Source organism: Heloderma suspectum, chromosome 2 (assembly GCF_057233095.1).
Source record: "Heloderma suspectum isolate Gila_16-S chromosome 2, 16-S_ref, whole genome shotgun sequence".
In the NCBI taxonomy this organism is placed as follows: Eukaryota; Metazoa; Chordata; class Lepidosauria; order Squamata; family Helodermatidae; genus Heloderma; species Heloderma suspectum.
Window position 1 is genome coordinate 172,334,187 of NC_139459.1, and position 17,130 is coordinate 172,351,316.

General features: G+C 47.8%; 1 protein-coding gene across 1 annotated transcript in view; it reads left to right on the forward strand.

Annotated features, from left to right (window-relative positions):
• Positions 1 to 17,130, forward strand: part of PLXNA3 (plexin A3) — a 71,455-nt gene that overhangs the window by 28,269 nt on the left and 26,056 nt on the right. Inside the window, exons 10-12 of the mRNA XM_084836050.1 lie at positions 12,036 to 12,132; positions 13,180 to 13,370; positions 15,113 to 15,258. Coding sequence (XP_084692176.1) covers positions 12,036 to 12,132; positions 13,180 to 13,370; positions 15,113 to 15,258 — 434 coding nt within the window. The remainder of the gene's footprint in view (positions 1 to 12,035; positions 12,133 to 13,179; positions 13,371 to 15,112; positions 15,259 to 17,130) is intronic.

Sequence of the window (17,130 nt, forward strand, 5' to 3'; positions counted from 1 at the left end):
AGGCCTTCTTGTCTCTCCTTGCTGTTCTCTGGAACTCTGCATTCAGTTGGGTATATCTTCCCCTTTCTGCCTTGCTTTTCGCTTCCCTTCTTTCCTCAGCTACTTGTAAAGCCTCATCAGACAGCCACTTGGCTTTCTTGCATTTCTTTTTCTTTGGGATGGATTTAGTTGCTGCCTCCTGAACAATGTTACGGCCCTCCGTCCATAGTTTCTCAGGCACTCTGTCTATCAGGTCTAATCCCTTAAATGTATTCCTCACCTCCACTGTATATTCATAAGGGATATGATTTAGGTCATACCTGAATGGTTTAGTGGTTTTCCCTATGTTCTTCAATTTAAGCCGAAATTTTGCAAGAAGCAGCTCATGATCTGAGCCACAGTCAGCTCCAGGTCTTGTTTTGACTGACTGTATAGAGCTTCTCCATCTTTGGCTGCAAAGGACATAACCAATCTGATTTCGATATTGACCATCTGGTGATGTCCATGTGTAGAGTCGCCTCTTGTGCTGTTGGAAAAGCGTGTTTGCTATGATCAGCGTGTTCTCTTGGCAAAACTCTATTAGCCTTTGTCCTGCTTCATTTTGTACACCAAGGCCATGCTTGCCTGTTATCCCGGTGATTTCTTGACTTCCTACTTTAGCATTCCAATCCCCTATGATGAAGAGGCCATCTTTTTTTGGTGTTAGTTCTAGAAGGTGTTGTAGGTCTTCATAGAACCGATCAACTCAGCTTCTTCGGCCTCAGTGGTTGGGGCATAGACTTGAATTCCTGTGATGTTGAATAGTTTGCCTTGGATTCGTACTGAGATCATTCTATTGTTTTTGAGATTGTACCCCAGTACTGCTTTTCCCACCCTTTTATTGACTATGAGTGCTACTCCATTTCTTCTAAGGGATTCTTGCCCACAATAGTAGATTTAAAATCCCTCTTTTCCTTGCACGCACCATTCTGCAACCATGAGGACTGGAAACTTGATTGAAAAAGGAATGCTGCCTCTCAGTCTTCCGCAGCTGCTACCAGATTTTCTTCCTTGTCCTTTGCCTCCCTTACCACTTAGAGTTGTGAAATGGCTTCTTGCTCATCCGCAGTGCAGCGTGTGTGTGTGTGTTAAGGGCAAGGGCCAAAACATGTCAGCTCTTCCCAACCCATTATGCTCCAGTGGTTAGAGCGTTGGATTCAGGACTTGAGCGTTTGACTCACTTGGATAGCCATGAGTTGCTATCATTTCTCAGTTTCTATTGCCTATCTGTAAGATGGGAATAATGACCTAAGTTAAAGTGCTCCTGAAGGACTGTATGAGACAAGAATCATAAAGCACTCTGTACATTGAACAATAGGTTTTGGGGGGTGTTTTTTTTTCATAACTGCTTTAGCACATCATAAGAAGCTGAATACTATTTTTTTTTGGCAACTGCCTCAACTGAGACCATAAGCACTTACTTTGTTAGTTTATTTCTAGCCCACATGTCAGGGGATTTTTAGCAGATTACAGCATACTGTAAAATACAAAATAAATAATCAAATAATAAAAACAGTATTCAATACATACTTATTAAAATAAGAAATAAGATGGCAGCAACAGATAAAACCTCAATTAAATGCACAGTAAGCTAACGTAAACCAAATGCAGATTGCAATAAATACATCTTTAAAATCCTCCTAATGGCCAGCAAAGAGTGGGCCATGCACTTCCCAGGGGAGAGCATTCCAAAGATATGGGGCTACCACAGGAAAGGCCCTGTTTCTGGTGCTCACCAGTCTCACAGCTCTCATTGGTGGACCAGAGAACAGGGCCTCAGATGCTGATCTGAAAGCTCAGGCAAGCTCACGTGGGTGCAGGTGGTCCTTCAGACAACCCAGTTCCAAACCATTTGTTCTATGAAGTAGTGAAATCTACACATGACACCAAATTATTCAGCAACGTGAAACTCCCATGGCAGTTGTGAGGAGCCTGAACACGATCTCCCCAAATGGGCAGCAGAACGGCGAAATTTAGTGTAAGTAAGCCCAAAGGGATGCATGTTGGGGCAAAAAATAATTCTAACTGCATATATGTTGATTGGGCCTAAAACTGACTGAGGAGGGGCCATAGCTCAGTGGCAGAGCCTGTGCTTTGTATGCAAAAGGTTCCAGATTAAATCCCTGACATTTCTAAGTAGAGCTAGAAAAGACCACTGCCTTGAAACCATGGAGAGCTGCTGCTGGTTGGTGTAGATCTGGGGTGGGTAGATCTCTAGATGTTTTGGCCATGCTGGCAGGGGCTTCTGGGAGTTGAAGTCCAAAACATCTGGAGATCTACCCATCCCTGGTGTGGACATTACTGAGGGCTCAGTATAAGGCAGCTTCCCTATACTGTTTCATGGTGGATAAAGCCATCAGCGGCTGCTAGTCATGATGGCTATATATTACCTTCAGTGTCAGAGGCCGTATGCCTCTGAATACCAGTTGCTGGGGAACATAATCAAGAGAGAGAGTGCCATGATACTTGGGGGTGTCTCGTAGGCATCTGCTTGGCCACTGCGGGAACAGAACGCTGGGCTGGGTAGGCCATTGGGTTGATCCTGCACAGCTGCTCTTACACACTTATGACTGTGCCTATCTAACAGTGGGAAAATTCACTCAATATGTCAACTTGGTGTACAGCAGCAGTGGGGGGGAAAGGGCAAATCTCAGTGTCAGGAATTGCCAAAAGGAATGGGACTGAAAATAAACCGGAAACTATTGTAATGCTGTGTCAGCCCATCTGGAAAAATGACATCATACATCTGGAAAAGTTTCAGAAATGACAACTAGAACGATGACGGAAGTCAGAGCAACCTTCCTACAAGAAAAAGCTAAAGGGGCTTTATAAAATAGCTTAATAAAACTTAACTGTAAAGAGAGTGGAGACAGATTTCCATTTCCCTCTCATATAATATTAAAGCGCAGGATCACCCAATGAAACTGGGTATGGAGTAAACGGGGGGGGGGGGAGAGAGAGGCTTGTCTCCCTCTCCCATAATACCGGGATTCAGAGTCATCCAACAGCACATAATTTATGGAATTTGCAGCCACAAGATGTGATAACTGGTGACTTCGATTGAGGGTTGGTAATCTGCGGTCCACTTGTGGTGGGGAAAAATGCAGCCATTTTGTAATGGAGCAAGGCACATGTGGCTTGTTTTCAAGCAGAATCATGTTCCCAGGACGCTTCCGGGGCACGAGCATCATTGCAAGTCAGGGGGAGCTCCCTGTGTGCCCTGTTGCCTTGCAAAAGCACTGCGTTTTTTTGCCACTGCCGCTAGGGGGGCAAATCCGATAGTAATTTCAGTGGTTGCAGCAATTTACAGTACTGCAGGGGTGGGGGTGAGGGTTCAGGAGGTGAAGGGGGCCCCCTCCACCCTCAGAAGTTGCCCATCCTCTTTAAAAAAATGTATTTGCAAATACAGCAACAAACAGAAACCAAAAAAAGGGCGGTGGTGGTGGGGGACCACAGAAGAGAAGGGAGAAGAAGAAAAAGGAAGAACATATAATAAAATATAGCCATGCACAGTATTCACTTACATCATACTTTATGTAAAACAAAAAAGAGGGGAAAAGATGGATTTAACACTTCCATTTCAAGTGGCCCAGCCCTGGCTTAGAGGGATTAGCCAGACCTATCCTCTATGAATTCATCAGTGGCTATTAGCTGCGATGGCTATATACAGAATCTCCCAGGTTCAGAGGCAGTGGGCCTCTTAAGATCAGTTGCTAGGGGCAACTTCACAGGAGGGCTTTTGCCCTCATGCCCTGCTTATAGGCTTCCTGGAGGCTTCTGGTTGGCTGCTGTGGGAATCGAGAGGCTGGACTAGATGAACTTTTGTTGTAATCCAGCACGGCTTTCGCCTCCAAGTACCAGATGCTTGAGACATGTTAGTCCTACTTTGAGTAGACTCATTGAAGTGAATGGGACTTCAGTTGGACAAACGTCGGATGCAACCCATAGGAGAAATGGGAGAGGTGTTGCCATCACATCTTGCTTATAAACTGCCAGAGACGTCCAGCTGGCCTCTGCTGGCAACAGACCCCTGAAACTGGGTGGATCCTGGCTTGATCCAGCAAAGTGGTTCCTGTGTTCTAACACCTGGAGCAGTAAGCCTAAAGCAGTCTTCCCAAACCTGGTGCCCTCCAGATGTGTTGGGCTGCAACTCCCAGCAGCCCCCAGCCAGCATGGCCATTGGGAAAGGCTGGTCTCCGAAGGATTAATGCTGAAATTGACCTTACTAAGAGCAAAGAGCAGTGCAAAGGTTCGACTTCACATGATCCCTAGCTTCGTACAACCCATGTCCTGAACTGGCCTGACCCTGGTGCCCGGCCTGCCAACTTCCGTTCTGCATCCTTTCCTAAACTGGGCTGCACTTGTTGTGTGGAGCTTTTGCTGGATGCTTCACTGTGGCTGCCCTCTGCTGCTCAAACCTAATATTGCGTCCCCTGATCCTGTCCCCATTTATTAACCCTTTATTAACCCTTGCATCCCCTTCATGGATCACTGCCTTGTTGTGGCGAAGGGGCTTGCGTAACTCAGTGAAGCCATAAGCTATGCCGTGCAGGGCCACCCAAGACGGACAGGTCATGGCGGAGACTTCTGACAAAATGTGGTCCACTGGAGAAGGAAATGGCAACCCACTCCAGTATTCTTGCCAAGAAAACCCCATGGAACGTATCACAAGGCTAAAAGATATGACGCCGGAAGATGAGCCCCTCAGGTCGGAAGGTGTCCAATATACTACTGGGGAAGAGCAGAGGGTATTTCCAAGTAGTGCCAGAAAGAGTGAAGCGGCTGGGCCAAAGCCAAAAGGACACTCAGCTGTGGATGTGTCTGGTGGTGAAAAAATCCGATGCTGTAAAGAACAATATTGTTTAGGAACCTGGAATGTCAGAATGAATATGAACTTGAGCACGCTCCGGGAGAGAGCGCAGGACAGGAAGGCCTGGCGTGCTATGGTCCATCGGGTCACGAAGAGTCGGACACGACTGAACGACTGAACAACAACAAACCCTTGCATGCCGCAAACTGGGTCAGGAGTATTCAGGCTGCGTTGCAATGGCAACAAAGCCAGGAACAACTCTTGACTTTGTTGCTTTTGGCATTTTCCCCTTTTTACTGCTCCTCCTCAGTGTGAGGCCACTTCTTGTTTTCCAGCTACCAAAGCTCTTCCAGCACCTATCCTACACAAGGCCAGCCTGGTTGCCTTGAGTTTGAGGGTACTGGCTTCCACCTGTCTGGATGAGGGGCCAGCTTGGTTGCATTAGCCTGTCTCAGCATCTTCCTCCCAGGTTCTCAGTCCAGCACCAACACAGCCTCAATGTTCAAAGACTGCCTATAGTCTCGGACAGCCTTTCCCAACCAGATGTCTTGGACTTACACTCCCATCAGCCCCATCCAGCATGGCCAGTGGTCATGAATGCTATGCATTGTTGTCCAAAATGTCTGGAGGGCGCTGGGTTGGAGAAGGATGCTCTAGAAGTTCCAGCTCCCTTTTCAGCCCCCTGCTTTTTGCCTGTGCCTGCTACTGTGCACATGGAGCAGAAAAACGATTTTGTTGGTGTTCTGACCACCAGTTAATAGCTTAATAGTTTCCCTCTCTAAGTTGGTCTTGGGCCTGGTGTCTGTGGACCCTCAGACTTTTAGTGGCAGGGGGCTTCAGCATCCTCACTGAGGCCTCCTTGTCTGGTGCGACTTAGGACTTCATAACTACCATGAGGCTATCTGTTTTTTTTAGACCCGACACATAAGGGAGGCCAGATGCTTGATTTGGTTTCTCTGATGGATGAACTGACAGTGATCATGGGGTGGGGGGATTTTTTTAAACTGCTCCCTTGTTATGGGCAGATTACTATCTGGTGAGGTGTAGACTTGGGGTGGCTCCTATCCTGCATAAGGGTGGGGGACAGTTGGGTTGGTCAAACTGCTCAGGGAGTTTACAGTTGATAAAGCAGGCAATTCTGTTGAAGCTCTGGTTGGTCTCTGGAGCTGGCCTGGGCAACTTGACTGGGGAGCTGCTGTAGCTCAGTAACAGGGCATCTGCTTTTCATGCCGAACGCATTCAATCCCTGGCATCTCCAGGTAGGCTAGGAAAGAATCCTGCCTGAAACCCTGGAAAGCTGCTGCTGCCAGTCAGTATTGACAACACTGGGCTAGATGGACCCAGGGTCTGACTCATTGTTCCTATGACAGAATTGCTCCTAGGCACATGCTCTCCCACTGATCAGAGCTTGGTCAACCACCTAGTTAGTATACCAGGGAGCTTGAGAAGCAGCAGGTATGCCAGCGAGGATGAAAGTGGAGAAAAACTCAGACCAAACACCAGCTGGAGCTCTTTTTACACCTTACTTTTGTGGCCGTGATGACAGCAAACAAAAACTGCTTTTCTGCCACCATTGTGTCTGCGTTGAGCCATCTTGCGGAACTGTTTTGAGTGGTGAGAAATCTGCTGCACATAGGTCCCCAGGGTGGTCATAATGAACCTTTGGTAGCCTCTTGTAATTTCTCTGCCAAGTACTTCGACGATAAAAATCACTCTCATCCGCTCCGACTTAGATGCCACTTTGGATACGGTACAAGTACCAGATGTTGGGCTTTTAGGTTTGAACTTGTAGTGAAAATGTGATGATGCATCCTAATCCCTGACCATTTGAAGAAATATTTTGCATGCATCTGTGGAAGAGAAGATTTTTTTCCCTCTTGATTGCTCTCCCATTGGGTTGCTTCTGTGAGGTTTGGCATTTTCTCCCCATGACTTCTGTTTCTGTTCATTTTGGTATTTGGCAGGAATCTACCTCACTTCTGCACATTTTGTTGTCGTGAGGTTAGACTGTCATTTGGGGGGTGAGGTTTTACAGTCATCCTCGCAGTGACTCATACGCTTCTGCTGGAGCTGCTGATGTAGCATTTCCAGCCTGAGGAATGACTATCAAACTGAGAGGGCTCATATGTGTTTTGCATTTGGGGTTAGATTTTGATCCCGCAGTGCTTTGCTGTTAGGGGAACGTGGGCTGGTTTAGTGCCAGGCGTTGAGTATTGGTGGGAAACTGACTTATTTTTGGCAGGTAGCCACTTCGATTGGGTTTTTGTACATGCAGATAGAGAATTGCAGGAGAAGAATTTTTGATTTGAAAATTTGTCAAGCAGAGTCTGGTACCAGATCTTGTCTACAGTCTGTACACGTGTTGAAGCATTCACACGAAGTCACAGACACTGATCACAGGTGGGGTTTTAAACCACTCGGGTTTAAAAGCTGAACCAAAGTTTCCCGGAATGCATTTTTGTGAGAATTTCAACGTACCAAAATTCTTATGGATGGGAGTCCACCTAGTCTGTAAATTTGGTTGTGTGAATCTACCCTTAATTGCAGCGGGTTGGAGTGAGCAGTGAAGTGGCCAAGTTTACTGATCACACCAAATTATTTAGGGTGGTCAAAACAAAAAGGGATTGTGAGGAGCTCCAAAAGGATCTCTCCAAACTAGGAGAATGAGCATCCAAATAGCAAATGCAATTTCCTATAAGCAAATGTAAAGTGATGCACGTTGGAGCAAAAAATCCCAATTTCACCACTGTAACAAAGGAAAATTCCATGTTAGGCATAATTAGGAAGGGAATTGAGAATAAAACTGCCAATATCATAATGGCTTTATACGGATCTATAGTCTGCCACACTTAGAATACTGTGTTCAGGTCTGGTCACCACACCTAAAAAAAGATTCTATAGAGCTGGAAAAAGTTCAGAGGAGGGCAACTACGGTGATCAAGGGGCTGGAGCATCTCCCCTATGAGGGAAGGTTACAGCAGCTGGGATTGTTTTGCTTGGAAATAAGGTGAGTAAGGGGAGACACAGTAGAGATGTATAAAAGTATGCATGGTGTAGAGAATGTGGATAGGGAGACATTTTTCTCCCTCTCTCATAATTTTAGAACCTGGGGTTATCCCATGAAGCTGATTGGTGGGAGATTCAGGACAGATAAAAGAGAATACTTCATATAGCACATAGTCAAACTATGAAGTTCACTACTACAACATGTAGTGATGGCCACCAGTTTGGATGGTTTTAAAGGGAGGTTAGACATGTGTTGTACATATGTCTTGCTTGTGGGTTTCCCATGGGCAGCTGGTTGGCCACTGTGAACAGAATGCTGGACTAGATGGACCCTTGGTCTGATCCAGCACTCTTCTGTCTTCCCTCCCTATATAACTCTCCTCAATAACTGATAGCATGGGTGCTTGTGCCACATTTGCTTACTATAGGTGCTTCCAGATGAGACGTCTATCGCACCATCGCCCTGCCTTATTAACAGAATTTTACCAGGGGTCTAGATTCTGTTTTCCTCCCCTTGTGTAACTCTCCCATGTTTTCCCACCACTTCTTCTGTCCGTTTTCTCTCTGCAGAAAATCTGTTAAGGAGAAAAAGATGGAATGCCTTCTCATAGATAGTGCTGGAATCCACCATCTGGAAGCACCCTGTGTTAATTACAGTAGCTTGTGGGTTGGTTAATTGGCTTGCTTGCTTGAGCTAACTTGAGCTATTTATTCTGCAAGCATTTCACCATGGTTCATCTGTTCTCAACATGTGGCACAACTGAAGTGTGGACTGAGGCAGGTAGTGGGTGGGTGTATGGCCTTTCCTTTTGCCTCATTTCAGGTCAACAGTTCTATAGTCTTGGACAGAGGTGGGCATAAAGTAGATCTCCAGATGTTTGGGACTTCAACTCACAGCATTCTTGACCACTGGCCATGTTGACAAGGGCTAATGGGTGTTAAAGTTCAAAACATCTGGAGATCTACCTTCTGCTTGCCCCCAGTCTAAGACAGCCTTCCCCGATCTGGTGCCCTCCAAATGTTTTGGACTTCAACGTCCCACATTCCTGACCATTGGCCATGCTGACTGGGGCTGATGGGAGTTGAAGTCTAACACATCTGGAGATCTACCGTCTGTCCACCCCCAATCTAAGAAAGCTTTCCTCAACTTGGTGCCCTCCAGATGTTTTGGGCTTCAACTCACAACATTCCTGACCATTGGTCATGCTGACTGGGGCTGATGGAGAAGTCCAAAATGTCTGGAAGGCACCAGTTTGGGGAAGGCTAGCCTAGGAAGAAGGGAAGCGGTGGCTTAGTGGTTAAGACGCTGAACTGCAGACCGGAAGGTCGGCAGGACAGCAGTTCGAGACCTGAGTGCCACGTGTCGGAGTGAGCTCCCGTCTTCAGTCCCAGCTCCTGCCAACCTAGCAGTTCGAAAGCAAGAAATTGCAAGTAGATAAATAGGTACCGCTTCAGCGGGAAAGGTAACAGCGTTCCGTGCACCTTGGTGTTCAGTCATGCTGGCCACATGACCACAGAAGCATCTTCGGACAGCGCTGGCTCTTCGGCTTAGAAACAGGGATGAGCACCGCACCCTGGAGTCGGACACGACTGGTTGGGGACACCTTTTTAGCCTAGGAAGAGCCGTTTACGGCATGTTTGGGGATGTTGCTTGGCAGCCAAGGTGGCTTCTCTTCCTTCTCACTTCCCCAAATAAATGAATCCTGTTGCACTTTTATATGTTAATTGGTGCTGGAATACCGATGGAATGTAGGATTTTGTGTTGCTTTCAATAAGGATTAAAGGGTCTTCTTACACTGGTTGCAAATAAATATGGAAGATCTGTCTTGGCAGTTGTTCTGTTTACTTTTTAACTTGCATTAATGATGTGAGTGAGGATGGATGAACTCTGAAGGGGTTCAGATGTTTTGCAGACGATGCAAAATAACTCCAGCTGGCAAAGTACAAAGGAAAGTGCAGAGATGTGTCGAAGAAAAGTAAAAAAAAAAAAAAAAAATCAGGTGGCTGAGTAACAAAATGGCTGATGATACCTGGTGTCAATATAGCTGCAAAGTGATACGTGTGATGAAGGAAAGGGGCGAGGTGCTTTTGGAGGCTGTGTGGCCCTGGTCAGCAACTAGTTTGCTGGATGGCTGTCTTGAAAGAGGAGGAGGGAGTGACTTTTTGGCATGCTCTTTCCCACAGTCACCACTCGTTTTTGTGCCTCCCATTTGCCACCTCAGTGCTCGGGCGGCCACTTGCGCATCATCAAAAAAGACAACGAAAGGGGCTACCAATTTGCATAACACGTGTGTGAGTGAGTGAGAGAGAGAGAGAGAGAGAATTTAGAAGTTAATAACTATTAGCTAGAAAGACAGGACCTCTCACCCTAGCGGAGAGACTGGCTAACTGACCTCTGTACCTGCTCAGTCTGCTGTCCAGAAGCAAAGTTGAAGGCCTCTCCCTGCTTTCCCTCCTTATGGGTCTTTGACTTTAAACCAGGTATGGACTGGACAGCCCGTCAGATAGAGGGCACCTTCAAATAGAGGACTGCCCTCTGCCAGCTCTCCAAAACAGAAGACTGTAAAAGCCAGGCAATGGGGAGGGGGTGGATTTGCAGGAGACGCCAGGTGCTCTGCCCCCTAATGTTGAGGTAGGCTTGTGTTGGTTGTTTTTTATCCCCTAATTAATGGTTTTCAGTTAGGGAAAGGTGCAATGTAGATTGTATGCAGCAAAGTATCTATTCAACATGCTGTAGCTGCGAAAAAGTGCTGGAGAACACTGAGCAAGCAGTAGAATGATCATCATGATTACCATGGAACAACTAGAGCTGTTTGTGTTTATATTGTGGGTAATATTTGTTGTGGGCAACTGTGGGTGGTCCCTTTACTGAACTGTGGAGTTATTTTGGGATGGCCCCTTAGGGGCAAAGCAGTTTGTTTATCTTCGTTTCACTTTCTATTCTGATTATTGGCATTTGTTAGTTATGTCACAACTGGGGAAGGCAATGGCAAAGCACCCCGCTATAGTCTGCCATGAAAACACCAGCGAAAGCAGCGTCCCTCTAGGAGTCAGCAGTGAGTCGGTGCTTGCACAGGAGGAACCTTTCCTTTCCTAGCTATGTCCAGGCAAGAAGTAGTTCAGCCCTCCCCAACCTGGTGCCCTCCAGATGAGTTGAACTGTAACTCCCATCATTCCCTGCCCAACACATCTAGAGGGAACCAGGTTGGGGAAGGCTGAACTAGGAGAAGCCTGATCTTGGTTCTTTAAAGTTTGAAGCCCTGCCTGTCGTGTGTGTAGTTCTGTGTAATTCTGACCACTAAATCTTAAAAAAAAAATAAAAAATGAACACACACCTACATTTGTTTTCAGGCCCTAGTAAACCAAGCCCCCCTCCCCTTCCCAGGTCAAGAAAACAACTGCTTCCGCTCCTCAGTCCTAATTCACCAACTACACAGACAGATGGTACTCCCTGTCCGCAGCCCAGAGAAAACCAGGTCAAAAGTAAAGGGTGTGTGTGTGCAGGGGGACACACACAAGAGTAATGGGGAACGCATGAGCCTGCTTCATACTTCAGAGAACTAGGGGGCAGGCCCTACGATAGCAGTAAACTCTCAGTTAAAGAGCGGCTTGTCTCGTTGGCAGCCTGTTTTGGCTCCTGGCCCAGTCATGACAACACGCAATCTATTTATAAAGCTACTGTGCTTCTGCCTCTTTATCACTATCACTATTCCCGCCCCTTGGCCCATGTGGTAACACTCTAGACAACGCAAGACCCATTGTCTAGATTGTGTGTGTGTGATATATGTATATAATATGGTGGTCACAGAAAAGCGTGTCTCTTGGCTACTGTCGGTGCATCCTTATGGAGGCCACCTCACACACTCAGATGTCAAAGACACCAGAAATGGTGCAACGATAACGAAATTCATAATGATGAAGGAATGTATTCAGTTCCAGACTGAGTCAGTTAGCAAGTAATTCCTTTCTGTCCATGATCCTGATGACTGGAAGGTTAAAACTGAGGGGCGTAGCCAGGCCCTAAGCTGCCAAAGGCTGGGCAGATCATAGTTCCTAGGTGACCTAGCAGCTAAGTGTTGCCTCTGCACTTTTTTCCTTCTTAGTTTTCCCCTATGCGTATCTCTTTGCAGAATTCTCCATAGCTACAGAGCAATGTTCACACCCTGCATTTTCATAATTTGAGACCCGTTTCTTTCCTCAGTATTGGTACGATGGTGAAGAACTGGGGCAGCTGCCACTGGACTTTGATGTCATTTGGGATGGAGACTTTGCCATTGACAAGCCACCAGGGTTCAAAGGTACCAGCTGTGCAATGTCTGTGTTTCTCAGGTGCCTGATTTCCCATCTTTTTGCCATGGGAATGGAGCAGAGACTAAATCTCTGCACACCCCCACCTACACGAAGGCCAGAGTCTTGCTGCACCATGGAGTCTTGCTGGTGTCTTGCTGCACCATGGAGACACCAATTCCTGCCTTCATTATCTCCCCCCCACCCCACCCAAGGACACTGCCTGAAGCAAATCAGGGTTGCCTCTGGCGCACATCGCTGACTAGAATTCACTCTGGTGTGATAAATGCCAACCTGGAGAGATTCAAATAAGGGGTCACTGTGCCAAACCTTTCTGGACATTTTACTTCACCTGCTAAAACCTTTCTGGACATTTTACTTCATTGAGCACCAATGTGAAAATTGAACCTTGGTCCATTCTGCAGGGTTTGGATTGCAGAAAGGGAGCCTATTCCAGCCCCCTGTCTAAAGCAGCCTTCTCCAACCTGGTGTCCTCCAGATGTTTTGGGCTACAACTCCCAGCATTCCTGACCTTTGACCATGCTGGCTAAGGCTGCTGGGAGTTGAAGTCCAAAACATCTGGAGAGCACCAGGTTGGGGAAGGCTGGTCTAGGGGGCCAAGGTGGAGAGGCCTTATAGCAGGGCTGCAGAGCTTCAGGCCCATGGGCCAAATCCAGCCACCTGGGATCCCAATCCAGCGCTTCATGGTTGCCCTGCTATGCTGGTTCCCCTGACTGCCAGCCGTTTGGTTTCCTGTTTTCCCCACCATTCCAAACAGTTGAAATGCCTCTCCTAAGGCTTAGTTACTGGCAGTAACAGCGTTAAAATAGGCTGGTATTTTTTGTATTTTGGCCTCACCCCATTTTGTCTTTGGCTCTGCCCACCACTGGAATGCGGCCCCCAAGAGTTTCTCCAAGATTGAATTTTGCCTTTGGGCTGAAAGAGGTTCAACACCGCTCTCTTATAGGGTGAATAGCAGATGGCAAGCCTGTCTCCTGGGGGAATAGGGGAGGCCCTATTATTTTTATCTCCATTCTGTTTGTTCCCTCTCTCCTCAGCTCTGTTGTACAAGTGTTCGGCCCAGCGCTCTAGCTGTGGGCTCTGCCTCAAGTCAGACCCTCGGTATGAGTGTGGTTGGTGTGTCCCTGAACGCCGCTGTCTCTTGCGCCCTCACTGCCCTGCTTCCCGGCAGAATTGGGTCCCGTCTGGCCGGCGTGGGGCCCGCTGTGCCCATCCCCGCATCACCCAGGTAAAATAAACAAGCACACACGCATAACTAATCCCTGCACTGCATATGTGCTTTTACTTATTTATGTATTAGAAAATGTGTAGCTCATCTTTCAGTAAAATTTTCAGGATGGGTCACAGCTGATGAAAAACAATACAGTAATGTAAAACAAGATTTTAAAAGCTTTGTGCTCTTCCTGTCTCCAGTGTGATTCCTGCCAGAATAAATCTACACCATCAAATCCAAGACTACTGTGTCACTCTGGATCTCCAACTGGTTCCTCGAGGCTGTGACTGTGAACTGGGCAGCTTTGCCTTTCTATCCTCGAGTTCAATGCAGACATTAAATTTTATAGGGAGAGCCTGCACGTTGCGGGGGTGTGGGATTGTACCTGAGAAAATCAGAAGAGCCCTGCTGGATCAGACCAAGGGTCCATCTAGTCCAGCATTCTGTTCACACAGTTGCCAACCAGCTGCTCATGGGAAGCCCGCAAGCAGGACACAAGTGCAACAGCACCCTCCCTCCCATGATCCCCAGCAACTGGTGTACATAGGCATACTGCCTCTCATACTGGAGGTAGCATAGATGCATCAGGAGTAGTAGGCATTGATAGTCTTCTCCAGGAATTTGTCTAACCCCCTATTAAAGCCATCCAAGTTGGTGGGCTTCACTACATCTTGTGGTAGCGAATTCCATAGGTTAACTATGTCCTGAATCCCATCAGTGAGCTTCATGGGATGGCCCCATTGGGTTCTGGTATTATGAGAGAGGGAGGAAAACATCTCCCTATCTACTTTCTCCATACTATGCATAATTTTGTACACCTCTACCATGTCCTCCCTCATCTGCTCTGCCACCGTTCTTGCCTCACGTTTGATCATTGAACATCCCATTTGCATAAGGTACTCTGAATATGGAGCCAAAGTCCCATTTTGTGGTACACAGATCAGGCTTGCGCATGTTGAGTCTTAGTGTGCAGTGCTGGCTCCAGGTTTTGGAGGGCCTTGGGCAAGACACCCTCAGTGGTCCCCCTCCCTCAGTGAGCCCACCTTCTCACCGCCATTGTCACCAGCTGCCCCTCCTCCTCACTGCTCCCACTTGCTTGCTCACCAGGCAGACAGCCAGTGAGCAAGGAGGCCGTGGCATCTGCTGCTTCTCACCAGCGCTGTTGTCTGGGCCAGAGCAGATGAACAAGCAGGTTGTAATGGGGAAGAGGAGGAAGAGGAGCAATTCTGGGGGGTTGTTGTCAGTGGGCCCCTGCTGAAGTGTGTGGCATCAGCAGTTGCCGAGCCGTACCCACCCTTGACGCCAACCCTACTAACATGTGTAGCCCCTACACAAACATGAAACCTAGAAGCATTGGGCAGGGTGCCACCACCCTGGTATCCCAGTGCACATAGGATGCAAACATAGGGCTTGTATTTGGGGATGGAGCCTGCTACTCATGTCAGAAGGCCTTGGCCACTTCTTCTGGCCATGCCTATCGACTTGTCTGAAAAGCTTTCAGACATTGCTTTTTTGAGCGTGGGTTTTTCCCCATATCCCTGACCCCACCACTGGCAGGGGGCTTCTACAGGTTCTGGGGTTGGGTCCACAGATGCTGTGTGCTGTGGCATTTCTCTCTCTACATGTAAACTAAGGAGCCCTCTAGTAATATAGAAATGTTTGTCTAGTAAGGTAGCTAACAGCTTGGCTGCTGGCCTCGTGGAACCCTCTTTGGCTGTTTCCAGTGAGTTCCCCCCTCTCCCTCCTTCTCTCTGCAGGTTTTGCCGCTGACTGGACCCAAAGAAGGTGGGACACGGGTGACAGTTTGGGGCGAGAACTTGGGCCTTTATTTCAACGAGGTGGGGGTGCGTGTGGCTGGTGTGCGCTGCAGTTCTCTCCCTGCTGAATACATCAGTGCTGAAAGGTGGGTGAGGACTTGCTAAAACAAAACACAGGGAGTGTTGGCTTTGGGGAGCCAGTAAAGCACCAAACAGGAATCTCAGTAGGAGCAGAAATGCCTTGAAAGAGCAGCACATACAGTTCATAGGGTCTGGGTTTTGCAGTACTCTGGTGGGGCAGCACCATCTCTGAGGCCTAAGTCAAGGGAGGGGAACAGGTGGTAAGTGGGGTTCAAATTGCCCCCAACATGACCTTCCACAGGCCAGATGATGTCAGTGGGCCTGGCCCCACCCCACCCCACCCAACCCAACCCAACCCAACCCAACCCAACCCACTGGCATCATCCATCTGCCCATTTTGCATTTCTCTGTCTTGAGAGAGGCATGGAGGCCCATGCTTCTGTCAGCACTGAGGAAGGGACTTGGCTGGCACTGCAAGGAGGAGGAGCTGCTCCTCCCAGCACCAGCCGAGGCCCTGGCTTCACACAGCATGCAGCCCCTGCACACTGCGCCCCCCCCCCGCAATTGAGAGGGGGAGCAGTGCACTAAGTGAGAGGTATCCCCTTATCTCCAGTCTGTGATGCAAGGTAAGGGGATTCCTCTCCCAGCCTCCTCCCCCAGCCCCTTGTAGCCTCCAGGCCAGGGGCAGCAGCCTGGGGAGGGGAGTGGCTGGGGCCTGCAAAAAGAGGCCAAGCCTCTGTGGGCTGGATTAGGCATGTAGGCTGGAGGTTCCCACGACTGGCCTAGACACGATGTGTTTAATGGTGGAACTCCTCTCTCAAGACAGGCCTGACTTGACTTAACCAAAATAATGAACAACATAACATATGAAAAAACATTTCCCATCTTCCTTTTCTGTGTTGGAGACAGAGTGCCACCAAATAGCAATGCCTTCTACCCAGATGCTGAGAACCTGTTCCTGCTACAACTGGCCTTCCGTTTCTTCATTTCAGCCAGCCCTGTAGCCTGTTGTCTTGGAGGGAAGCCATCCATGCTATGTGCAGGAAGATATTTAACTTAATGCCTTTGCAGTCGTGTCTTTTGGTGCAGAGCCTCACAGGAACCTGTCCCAGACACTACTGCAGCCTTCCCTAACCTTGTGCCATCAAGAGATGTTGGACATCAACTCCCATCATTGGCCATGCTGACTGGGGATGATGGAGGTTGTTATCCAACACCTCTTGTGGGGGCATCAGGTTGGGGAAGCCTGCATTTAACATATAGAGAGAGATATTGGAATGTCGAAAACAATCTATTACTAATAAGTAGAATTTCTATAGGAATTTTTACAGCGCTTTAATTTGTTTAGAGCACTGCACGTGCATTATGTTAGGACCAAACCAGACATTACATGCAGGTGCATGTAACATTCCCCTTAAGTAATTTTGCTTTTTGTTTTAATGAAAGCACCCTTTGGAGTCTGACACTGGAAGTAGGTAGAGGGAGTTGCAGGGAGAACCATCATATTTCCCTTGCCCAGGCTGCTCTTAATTTCTCCCCTCAAAGCTGCCCACTCAGCTGCTTTTCATCCCCTAGGGGAAAATACACTACAAAACCCTCCCTTTGCAGCTTTTCTGCTCCTGATGATAGCCTCCATAGCTGACATACAAGAAGTCAGGGCAATGTTAAACATATCTACATGTAATGTTTTATTTACTTATTTATTTCATTTATATCCCACCTTTTTTCCTCTTGCAAGGAACCCAAGGCAGCTTATATCCTCCTCTCCATTTGATCCTCACAACAACAGCCCTGTGAGATGGGTTGGGCTGAGGGTCCATGACTGGCCCAAAGTCACCCAGTGAGCTTCCATGGCCATGTAGGAACTAGAACCCAGATCTCCTGGCTCCCAGTCCAACACTCTCACGACAACACCACACTGTAATCCTTATAACAGC